This window comes from Castor canadensis, chromosome 8, assembly GCF_047511655.1.
Source record: "Castor canadensis chromosome 8, mCasCan1.hap1v2, whole genome shotgun sequence".
Taxonomy (NCBI): domain Eukaryota; kingdom Metazoa; phylum Chordata; class Mammalia; order Rodentia; family Castoridae; genus Castor; species Castor canadensis.
The window spans coordinates 76,791,256-76,803,549 of NC_133393.1; the positions used below are offsets into that span (position 1 = coordinate 76,791,256).

At 34.5% G+C, this 12,294-nt stretch overlaps 1 protein-coding gene across 9 annotated transcripts in view; it reads right to left on the bottom strand.

Moving 5' to 3' along the window:
- Positions 1 to 12,294, bottom strand: part of Kif21a (kinesin family member 21A) — a 156,529-nt gene that overhangs the window by 18,514 nt on the left and 125,721 nt on the right. For 4 of the 9 annotated variants that reach the window (XM_074083124.1, XM_074083122.1, XM_074083121.1 and 1 more), the window contains 6 exons: positions 12,125 to 12,179; positions 9,584 to 9,798; positions 6,976 to 7,083; positions 5,586 to 5,714; positions 3,434 to 3,472; positions 2,770 to 2,784 (listed from right to left, as the gene is read on the bottom strand). In XM_074083124.1, the coding sequence (XP_073939225.1) occupies positions 2,770 to 2,784; positions 3,434 to 3,472; positions 5,586 to 5,714; positions 6,976 to 7,083; positions 9,584 to 9,798; positions 12,125 to 12,179 (561 nt within the window). The remainder of the gene's footprint in view (positions 1 to 2,769; positions 2,785 to 3,433; positions 3,473 to 5,585; positions 5,715 to 6,975; positions 7,084 to 9,583; positions 9,799 to 12,124; positions 12,180 to 12,294) is intronic. The other 5 variants (XM_074083125.1, XM_074083128.1, XM_074083123.1 and 2 more) reach the window with 2 other exon arrangements.

The window sequence follows — 12,294 nt, forward strand, 5'->3', positions numbered from 1 at the left end:
CATTGCTTCAAATATTGAAAAGGCATGATTCTCATGAAAAAAGATATGATTCTGAAGGTATTTTTCTTCTGCTACTTCTTGAACCAGAAATATATACACATGTATAACCCAAAAGGTTATTAATAAATAAAAGTGTATGTTAGCAGCATAAGAGCTGTTTTTGACAATGCTGGAGGTATCACGATACCCGACTTCAAACTATATTACAAAGCAATAACAATAAAAACAGCATGGTACTGGCACAAAAACAGACATGAAGACCAGTGGAACAGAATAAAGGACCCAGATATGAAGCCACACAACTATAACCAACTTGTCTTTGACAAAGGCTCTAAAAATATATGATGGAGAAAAAGCAGCCTCTTCAACAAGAACTGTTGGGAAAACTTGCTAGCAGTCTGCAAAAAGCTGAAACTAGATCCATGTATATCACCCTATACCAATATCAACTCAAAATGGATCAAGGATCTTAATATCAGACCACAAACTCTAAAGGTGATAAAGGAAAGAGTAGGAAATACTCTGGAATTAGTAGGTATAGGTAAGAACTTTCTCAATGGAACCCCAGCAGCACAGCAACTAAGAGATAGCATAGATAAATGGCACCTCATAAAACTAAAAAGCTTCTGCTCAACAAAAGAAATGGTCTCTAAACTGAATAGAACACCCACAGAGTGGGAGAAAATATTTGCCAGCTACACATCAGACAAAGGACTGATAACCAGAATATATAGGAAACTCAAAAAACTAAATTCTCCCAAAATTAATGAACCAATAAAGAAATGGGCAAGTGAACTAATCAGAAATTTCTCAAAAGAAATGCAAATGGCCAAAAAACACATGAAAAATGCTCACCATCTCTAGCAATAAAGGAAATGCAAACTAAAACCACACTAAGATTCCACCTCACCCCTGTTAGAATAGCCATCATTAGCAACACCACCAACAACAGGTGTTGGCGAGGATGCGGGGAAAAAGGAACCCTCTTACACCATTGGTGGGAATGTAAACTAGTACAACCACTCTGGAAAAAAATCTGGAGGCTACTTAAAAAGCTAAACATTGATCTACCATTTGATCCAGCAATACCACTCTTGGGGATATACCCAAAAGACTAGGACACAGGTTACTCCAGAGGCACCTGCACACCCGTGTTTATTGTGGCACTATTCACAATAGCCAAGTTATGGAAACAGCCAAGATGCCCCACTACTGATGAATGGATCAAGAAAATGTGGTATCTATATACAATGGAATTTTATGCAGCCATGAAGAGGAACAAAATGTTATCATTCACTGGTATTTGGATGGAATTGGAAAATATCATTCTGAGTGAGGTTAGCCTGGCCCAAAAGACCAAAAATCGTATGTTCTCCCTCATATGGGGACATTAGATCAAGGACAAACACAACAAGGGGATTGGACTTTGATCACTTGATAAAAGCGAGAGCACACAAGGGAGATATAAGGATAGATAAGACACCTAAAAAATTAGTTATCATTTGTTGCCCTCAACACAGAGAAACTAAAGCAGATACCTTAAAAGCAACTGAGGCCAATAGGAGAAGGGGACTAGGAACTAGAGAAAAGGTTAGATCAAGAAGAATTAACCTAGAAGTTAACTCACATGCACAGGAAATCAATGTGAGTCAACTCCCTGTATAGCTATCCTTACCTCAACTAGCAAAAACCCTTGGTCCTTCCTATTATTGCTTATACTCTCTCTTTAACAAAATTAGAGATAAGGGCAAAATAGTTTCTGCCGGGTATCGAGGGGGTGGGGGGGAGAGGGAGGGGGCGGGGTGGGTAGTAAGGGAGGGGAGAAATGACCCAAGCATTGTATGCACATATGAATAATAAAAACAATTTTTTTAAAAAGAGCTGTTTTTGATATGCATTTAATGAAACAAATCATCTTAAGGCAAAAAAAAAAAAAACTAAACAGTACCATCACTTATATAAAACTGTCTTTCTAAACGATTCCCTTCCTTCCAGTTATCTGCTACATTCCCTGATGATATAACATCTAACACAAATCTGTCGTGGCAAAGGTTACATTAAGTTTGCTAATGAGTAGGGGAGTGGCTCAAGTGGTAGAGTGCCTGCCTAGCAAGTACAAAGCCTAATTCAAGACCCAGTACTACATAAAAAAAAAAAAAAGTACTCAAAAGATTTGCCTCCAGTGAGTAATATGTGGCCCAGCTATTTCCTGGGGAGCAGGCTGCTTCTCAATCACTGTTTTGGTTTTTGAGGCAGGGTTTCACTATGTAGCCCAGGCTGGCCTGGAACTTGCTCTGTAATCCAAGCTGACCTCAAACTCAGCCTCCCAAGTGTTGAGATTACAGGTGTGTGCCACCACACGTTGACTCTTTCTCATTCTTATGTATTCTAATACTGTTAATTATAAGGAATTATGAAGAAAAATAATCTCAGTACAAAAATGGAATTTTATAAATTAGTTACATAAAATGTTCTCAAATAGTCAAAATGTTAGGGTTAATATTTTATGTAGATTACCTTACACCAAAGATAACAAAAAACATAGACACTGGAAGCATACATTTATGGTGTTTCTTTTTCTATTAGAATTCATTCATGTTCTGAAATATAGAAATGAACTCTAACATGGCTTCTTTAAGCTAAGCTTAAATATTGCAAATTTGTATAACAGACCTGATCTGGAAAGGGAAAGCACTTATTTTTACTCCATGCAAACCAATGAAGTACTGTAACACTCTGAATGAATTCATTTCTTCTCCCCCTGCCTACCTTCTAGAAGATCGGCTGATGATCAGCAAAGTGGCCATAAGCAGGGAAACAAGTGGAAAGAAGGGAGAGGACAAAAGAATAAGAGGAGAGACAGAGAGAGAGAGAGAGAAATTAAGGCCCCCCTAATGCCATAACATGAAAAACTGTAACACTGTTATTTTAAAACTACATATATCAGTTAAAAAATCCAGGTTTTTGTAATAAAAATTACTTTCTATCTTTGTTCTCATTTTGGTATGATGGTATCATTTTTCCTAATATACCTTTATCACATAACCATTCTATTTAAATTGTAAATCAACAAGAAAAAAAAATACTTGTCTACCTCCCAGACTTTGAAGCAATGGAAATAATTATTGAAGCTCTAACTTTCTTGACATCAATATTCATAAAACTTGATTTCTTTTAAAGAAAACATGTAGATTACCAACAGTAAACAAACAGTACAACTCTTAGGCTATCATGATAAAGGGTTTGGCATGAGTTAATCTACAGGATACGATTACCAAAAATATAAAGTTACTGCATTTTAAAATATTACTGCATCTATATGGCTTACAACAAGTATTGCATGCATCCAAAAAAAATGAGATTTCCTTAGAATTTCTAGGAAGGCATTTTAGAACATCAGGGAAATGCGAGAATATAGAAGGATAGAAAGTACCTGTGTACCTCCGACAGAGAGGAATCACTTTCATCAGACCTACAGTGAAAGAGTTAGAATTATGAGGAAAAGAATACAGATGTCACCAGGTAAAGAGACTGACATTGGACCAAACACCAACAGCATGAATAACAGAAATACAGCAAACATTTCCTTTATAGGCCCTTGCTTTTCTATTTGCACTGGATATCAGCAAGTTTAAAGTATTAGCTAAGTGAGGCAAGAAGTTTGACTCTTGGTTTTCAACCAAGATTTAGGGGGGAAAAAACTTCCTATTACTGATCTACAGAATTTACCTTCCCTTTTAAATTTAGGCTCTGGAGAGAAATAATAAATACATTAAGTACATAAACTATATTACTTCAAGATCTGTTCTATTTAATTTGATGAATACTTAGAAATAATTCCAGTGTCATTAACTATTAATGAGTTTAATTCATCTAGATAGTTATTACTTTAAATTTAGACTCTAATGTGGGAGACTCAAATACATTGTAAATTTGCATGTAAAGTAAATCACCTAATGGTTTAATGTCACTTAGTTTTAACTTTTCTCAAGAACAATAAATTTTTTTCACTAAGGGCCTCTCATAAATAATTGGGGGACTTTGGTGGAATTTTTAAATTAGGTAAGTCACTCCTGTTAGCCTTACCCTGAGGTCTCCAAGACCGGCAGTGAGCTTGGATATCATGAAAATCTACTCAGGTTGCAGAATAAGCTTGAGAAGAATGAGGGTGGGGTGAGTGCTGGCATGGAATGTGGACAGAAATGAAGTGTGGGGGAAATCTTGCTAATAAAGTACAGTGGTCTTAAAAAAGAGCCCAAAAGAAAGTGACACAAAAGGTAGGGGAGTTTTTAAAAGTATAAAGTCAGTTATTACAAGTTGTAGGTTACAGAGAGGACAACAGAGTCAAATTATTGGCAGTTTATAAAATATTTCAGTAAAAAATATGAACTATGATGAGATCATGAAGACTGATAGAAAATTTTATATCTATTGTGAATGCAAGGTAGACGACATTTGACAATTCATGTAACTAGTGAAAACAGATTTTCCAAAGATATTTTTAATGTTCTACTTTTCTTCAACTAGTGAGAAAATGGTTTAATAATGTAAAGATTATTTTATTTAATAACATAAAATATCCACCCCCTCTAGATAAGTTTGATGGGCATATCATCTACTTATTAAACTATATTAAAATCTAGCAAAGCATATATAAGTAATTCATCATAAATCAAGAAGATTGAAGGCAATTTCAAAATAAGGGTTTTTAAGCTTGTTGGGTCATTTAGCACAATTTAAACATTCCAGAGAGAATTTAAAGGTCCTCCTATAAATTTCAGAGACTACTGATATGCACAGGGAGAACGCAGCATATGAAACAAACAATTGGGGTGGAGGAAGATGGATATCCAGTGCATAAATTCAAATGTGATTATTCAATCCAAGCAGGCAGTCAGTGTTAATAAATAACTTATGGCAATATTGTTAGTACTGAATTCTTGCAAGAGAGATTCTGGCTTGATGTTCGGATATTTTTCACTTATAATTTCATGAAAATTGCATTTCTACATCCTCTAACCTCTTATTCTTCCCCCAACTCCCTTCCAGTTCCTCAGCCTCTATTGATTTTGGTGCTCTTTCATTCAAAAAATAATTACTGAAGCTTTGTGGTAGGTTTATCTAGACCAACCAAATGATAGCAATATGATAAACATAAAATAGTGGTCTTCATGAGTTGTTCTGTTTACCACAGGCAAAAAATTTTGCCTCGTTTCAACTCAGGCTATCAGGATTAGAAGTTCTGGTGGGTTAATAGAAGCTGAAGAATCCTAAGATATTCAAACTTCAAGAAGGCCCAAAAGTTTTCCAATTCTAATTTACTTGTAAAAGACAAGACAAGATGAGTGCTTGAAGTCTAGCTATACAATATACAACAGGGAATAATGTTCAGCAGGAAAATAATTTTTTTCTAGTTTTGGCTCTATGGTCCCTTTCCATTTGAAAAATACGTAAAATAAGGCAAGCCAAGCTTCACGAGTCAGACTCCATCTCCCACACAGAGATGGCTCAGTATTTCTTCAGACTGTATTAAAAGGGTCAGAATACCATATAGATAGTTGGGGCTCTTTTCCATAATGACTTACTTATCCTGCTGAACTGATGTGCTCCCCTGAGAAACAGTAAGACGATTAAAGACATTCAATTCATTACGGGGCCGGCTTGGTGGGGAAGAAGGAGGTGAGAGACTAGCCTCTGAAGTTCCAGAATCTGAGCTACAAGAAAAAAGAACATTAAACAGGTGGCTTTAATTGGTTATGTTTTGTTAGGAAAGTTATAAGAAACATGCTTTTAAAAAAACTTGTCTTCCTTTTTTTTTTTTTGAAAGATAAATACTCTCTGGGTAATTTAAATATTTTTCACTGGATTTTGCCACATTGACCATGAGATGGCACTATAGAAAAGATTCTGCCTGCTAAAATCTGAAGTCCTCATCAATTAAGCAAGCCAAATTTAAAAATATGCAATTTTAGAATTGATACCAAATTGCTTACTTTATGGATAAGGAAACAAACCCAGAGAGCTTGACAGCAATTTGCCCATTCAGGTGATTCATTTACTTATTTTTAAATTATATATTTGCCCCATTCCTCCATTTCCCAATTTTTCTTGGGACACTTGATTCCAGAAACAGGCAAATTACATCTTTAAAAATATAAGAAGCAAGGAGAATTAGAAGGATAATTTCTATGACAGTCAAGTCAGCTATACTAGTGGTCAAAATAGAATGAGTTGTTTGTTGCCACAGGGGAAGAAGTGGTATAAAACTGTCCACTTAGGTACAGAAATTATATGAACATGAAGGAAATGCACTTTACTAATATTTAAATGACATTGGCACAGATGCTCTCCCTTAATGACATTTCAGAGACTTACCTGTCAAGCACAGCATGTTAAGAAATCTGAGGGGTAGGATGACAGTGACTCTTATCCACTCAACTTCTGCATTCTGTGGTGTTGCAATTTATAAATGCTCAGGAAAGTGGATCAGCATATTATGTTATACACTGCTAAGTAAATTAACCTTCCCCAAACTTACAAAAGAAACAATTGAGGATAACACCAGCAATCCAAGCAGCAAGAAAACACACCCTAGGATGGGTCTTTTGTCAGCCACTCTAAAGACATTTTATTAGATGACAGACAAAATTAATTCAAGTTCTACTAGAAAACTATTTGAAATATAAATTTAATAAATCTCAGACAGAATATTAACTCTTGTTGACATTCAAAAATAATTGAGAAATGAGATAGTGGATATAAACAGGGACAAGTGCTCAAATATTTTAACAGGAATATGTGTGACGAGAAAGTTTCATGATCACTGAGGCAAGCCACAGCTGACTTGATGTCTTGATTAGTTAGTCGCAACACAGAGCCAGTCTCAAGCTAGAACACACATTCACTATTGCCCTTTTACATCTGGTACAAGGGAGATTGGTGCCATCTGACATGTAGAAAGCATAAGTCACTTACTGTTTTTGCTCTTTGGTCTTTGATTTTTCTGATTTCTCATATGCCTTTCTTCTTGTTACAGGGGAAGGCTCTGGTATTTTTTTTTCTGGCAGAGATGACTGTCTGGAACTAAAATAGGAAAAATTATTTAATCATCTTTTATTATTTTAAATACAAACATAACTGGTGGATAATCAAAATCTAAAATTTTATAAATTAATAACTGGAAGTTGCAACAGATTTGTTACTTGGGAACAAAAAAACTAAAATAGGAAAATATTATGAGTTATTTTTAGTTGATGGAAGCATAAAACTATAATTTTTAAATTGATAATCTTATTAAATATGTACAGACCTTTTGTCTTTGAATGTAAACATCAAACACTATACCTCAAAATAACTATAATAAATATTTTAAGTATAAATGCTGAAGTTTCATTGGAAATTGTTTCAGATGAGGAAACATTACCTTTATAATAATTTTAAAAGAGCAAAAAATACTTGAACATCAGAATGAGAAACAATGTGATCTGAAAATATTTAGGGCTGGTGGAGTGACTCAAGTGACAGAGTAACAGCCTACCAAGTGCAAGGCCCTGAGTTCAAACCCCAGAACCACACCAAAAAAAAAAAAAAAATCAGACATACTCACAAAGTAGTAATATAGATAATCACATGAAAACATGACACAATTGAATTAGGATTTAGTTATGCATATTTTAGTAATAAAAACAATCACATTTAAATAAACTTTCACTGCTGAATTAAAAATTCTAGACTATGATTTTTATGAATGTTGGTGATGAATTTCAACTGCAAAAACATATGTTTACTATTCTTGGCTAGTTACATTAATAAGAAAAAAACAGAAAGGAGTTAGAAAACAAGATCCACAAAATGAATTTATATAACTCCTATTTAAAAGTAAAAATTAGTTAAACTTCATGACCTTGATTTTTCTAGTTAGAAGAAACCACATTTTAGCAATTTCATATCACTCAAATGATAAGAATTACTAAAATAAGTTATTTTACCTCATGAAATGAAAAGTCATGTAGTAATGGATTACAAGAGTTTACACTATACATATGGCCAACTCTTGTAAAGAATTACAGACTTAAGAGTTTAACCCTCTGAATTTATGAAAACTTAAAGTAGACATCATATGAAGAGATGGAGCCCAGAAAATATTTTCAACATCCTGTCATATAGGATACATTCTTAAAATGAAAAAGGCAAAAAGAAAGTATTACCTGAATCTGGATTCCAGGCCACAGATTTAGTCTTGAAGTTCCAAAAGTCTCTACTCATCTGACAGACTAAATGTTGAACATACGCAAGTTCCTAAAAATCTATCCTCTGCTCTGTATCACTACCTTTGCTAAAAGTGTTTCTTCTACTCTCATCACAAAAGCACTGAAGCCATAGCTATATTGGTTAGCAGTATCCAAAAGTTAATGAGACATAAGCCACCTCAAGCACATGCAAGAAAGCTCTGTCATCATCATTAAAATTAATTTTGGAGCAAAAGGTAGCAGATGGGATGACTGAATGGAAGATAATGGAAATACCTTCATAAAATGAAGAATATTACAGAAAACATATTCCAGAGTGTAAATATGTTACTTTGTATCATTCGCAGTCATATAGTATGTGCTATTGAGGAGCATATTCCTCAATGTAGAGATGTATTTATTCCATAAACCACTTGCTAGATTGTATGTGAGGATTAGTTTGAAAAATGTCATTAAAAATCATTGCAAGTAAATGAATAATCTAATTTTGACATAGCTACCAAAACTTATACACACATACACACACACCCACACCCCCCCCCCACACACACACACAGTATACACATACACTAAGCTGTGTGGGGAAATCTTTTCTTTGTTTTCAAAATTAAAATGAAAAAATTCTCAGCCAGAATTATTTTGAATAGAAGGTTTTTTTGTCGTTCAGAGTATCAGATAGGAGAAAAAATATTCCTTCGTCAAATCTTTAATAATGCCAATAAAAATACTTTGCACATACACTCATCCCAAACATACAGTGAGCTTCAAAGTAAAGAATTAGGAAAGCTCAAAATGTATTAATTTTATAATTGGTATTTCTTTTCTTACTTAAAGGGTCAGCAAAGATTTACTATCCTCACCAGACTTTTAGAACTAGGAGATGGGTGATTTGAAACAAATTTGAGTCTTTAAAGCTTCCATTTATATACAATGGTTCTACCATTATATATACCATTATATATACCATTATATATGAGGTTCTACCATTATATATACCATTATATATGAGGTTCTAAACACCTCATTTAGGTGTTTCTAAATAACTTTTGTCTGTAATTTATAAGTTGATTTTGTGAAACTCGTAAGTTGAAAGCTTTTGTGAAAATTATAACCCTTTAGCAGACAAATCAATCCTACAAAGAACACCTCCTCTTAAATTATTTTGACCATTCAAAATATTATGAGAAAACAATACCTAACAGAAATACTTTGAAAACCAAAGATTTTATTGACATAATTTTTTAAAAAATAGAAATAAGAAATTAGCAACATGCATATATAAATATTTTTAAAAAGGCAAAAGAAAGGAAGTTAGTGTAGCTGGCCAGACTTACATGCTGCCTATCTTAGAAGGTAAGCCAGATGGGGGAGGAAGCTCTTTTTCCCTAGCAGAAGTACCACTTGTCTCTGCATTCATTCCAATCTCTTGCCCTTCTGCAACAGGTGTAAGAGGGCCAGGCAAGGAGGCATCTCCTGCACTAGTGTCTGAAGCTAGTTCACTGCTATCTGCATACAGCAATTCCATCTGAGTTGTGGTTCTCCTTCGGGCCTAGTTAGAGAATGGAGGGAAAAGCAATTAGGAGCAAACTTTTGCAAAGAACTTCAGTAGGGGATGGAGATTGATATTAGTTTGAAATGTATAAAAACATTTAGTGTGTCTTTCCCTAGCAGGTGTGTCAAACAGAGCATGTGAGATAGTGACAAGCCAGTGTACAGTCAGACAAGGTTCTTGGAGGTCACAATAATAACCAACATTTCTATTGTACTTAGGGGCCAGGCACTGTTCTAAACACTTCATTACATTAGCATGTGGACATGTAATATCATTATACCAACTTGCAAATGAGGAAACTAAAGCACAGAGAAGCTAAGCAATTTGCCCAAGGTCACACAGATAGTAAGTAACAAAGTCAGATTTAAAGACAAACAATCTGTCTCCCATATCACTGTGCAATCCTGCCTCAGTCACCAGCAATGGCAACATGTAATTAAAAAAGAGAAAAGAAAAAAAAAGAGGAGGGGTGGAGGAGGGAGAAGAGAAAAGGGAGGAAAGAAAGGAAGGGAGAAAAAGGAGGGGAAGGAGGGAGGAAGGAAAAAAATTACAGAGAAGCTCAACCAAATTCTGATTTTTTTTTCCCATGATTACATGCTCTTTTAATATAAAAATTGTTTATTTTCAACTGTTGTGACGCTTCGGTGCTGATGCCTTAAACAGATGTTTAATATGCTCACTAGATAATCAACACCAGCCAGTACAATCAGCTTTTAGTATTTTGACACAGATAACATTATTTTTTCTGGAATCTACACTCAGTATAAGCATTCCTTTTCTTACTCTTGGAAATCAACACACTGCTATTGTTCAGAGTTGGTTGTTGATATCACTAGGATGTTAACAGATAATAAAGGAGTTTGCCAGGTGATAAGTCTCCAGAGGGCAGGCATTTGTTTTATTTAACTTCATATCCCCAGTGCTTAACACAGGTGTAGACCTATTTAAAACAGGTTATCAACTGAATTTTGTCTGTGAGTGAAAAAAATATCATATGAAACCTTTTCAGAATCTTTGCAGTTCAAAAGAAGTGGTATTCAGCACTTAAGAAAATTGTGAAAAAGAAAGTCCTGCAGCTAGTGTTTACATACTCAGTTCTCTCCATTGTCAAGGACCTCAGCAGAGAGGAAATAGAATCTTTTCTTTAAGTAATCTGTTTGGTCACTTAGAACAATAAAACACAAACCACATGTCACCAAGTCAGTAGCTCAAAGATCATACAGAAAAAGAGGATGAAAGGTGTATTTTAATTAGCATCCCCAGTATTTTAGAGATGGGGAAAATTCTAAATTTTATATTTTAAGACTTTTCTTAAAAAGACAGATCTGGTAGCCTTGGGCTCATATTCCCACATGGCAAAAATGACAAGACTTGGTGGTAACTGTGCTTTAGACGGGACGTATACCCTCCAGGAAATCACAATGACTCCCCAACCCCCAGTTGTTTTACACCCAGTCAAATTATTAATTTTCCTTATTTGTGGAACCATCTGGGTCTTAACCTATCCTGTCTATTTGCATAGTCTTAATTCTATCCATTCATTAAACAAACATTTACTAAGCACTGCAAGAATTCTTTATTTTCATACATCTTAAGATCTGTTGACACTATTCCAGGAATGGGGGGAGGGGTATAAAAGAGAGCTGTGGAGGTGGTAAATTCAAGTATGATATATTTAATACACTGTAAGAACTTTTGTAAATGCCACAGTATACACCCACCCAGCACAACAATAAAAAATATCAAAAAGATCGTTCATTCATCTAGTATCAAATGCAACCACAGACAATCTGAGATGTTTATTTCTTACACACTTAACAGAATGCATCATTTATATTTTTAAACCCTACAAGTATGAATTATAGCCTCATAATTACAGGTCATCTTATAATTCAAACCACCTCAGGACACTAACAAAATAAATAAGAAGCACTTAAGAACGGACTAGAATGCTAAAATTTCAACAATACCCTGCTAATCTAAATTATTTGTATTGTATGCTACTACAGGGTCTACCATTTAGTTAACCAACAGAGTATCAGCCTCCACAATTATATCTTATCAATGAAAAAAGTGAAAAACTACAGTAAAGCTCAAGTTCCAACAACAAGAAAATTTTCTAAATAAATTTCCTTTTAGTTATCACTTAAAAGTAGAACATAACAACAACAAAAAAACCAACTAAATTTCTTACAAATCAGAGAGTTTGGATAAAAGCATGCCCACTTGCTACTCTATTCTGAGCAAAATCTGAGGCCTGTTTTGACAGTGATAACAAAGAGGAATGGAAAAATGTTTACCTGGCATTTTTCATATTCCTTACCTTGCTCTTAGGCTTCATTTCACCACAGAGTTTCATAAGGTCTGAAGACAGCGTGCTGTATGCAAATAAGGAATTAACAATGAGATTAAATGTAAACTTATTATAGAAAACTATGTATTCTCTATGTTAACAGGTATGGGAAAACGTTTATGCATCTAATAGAAAACATA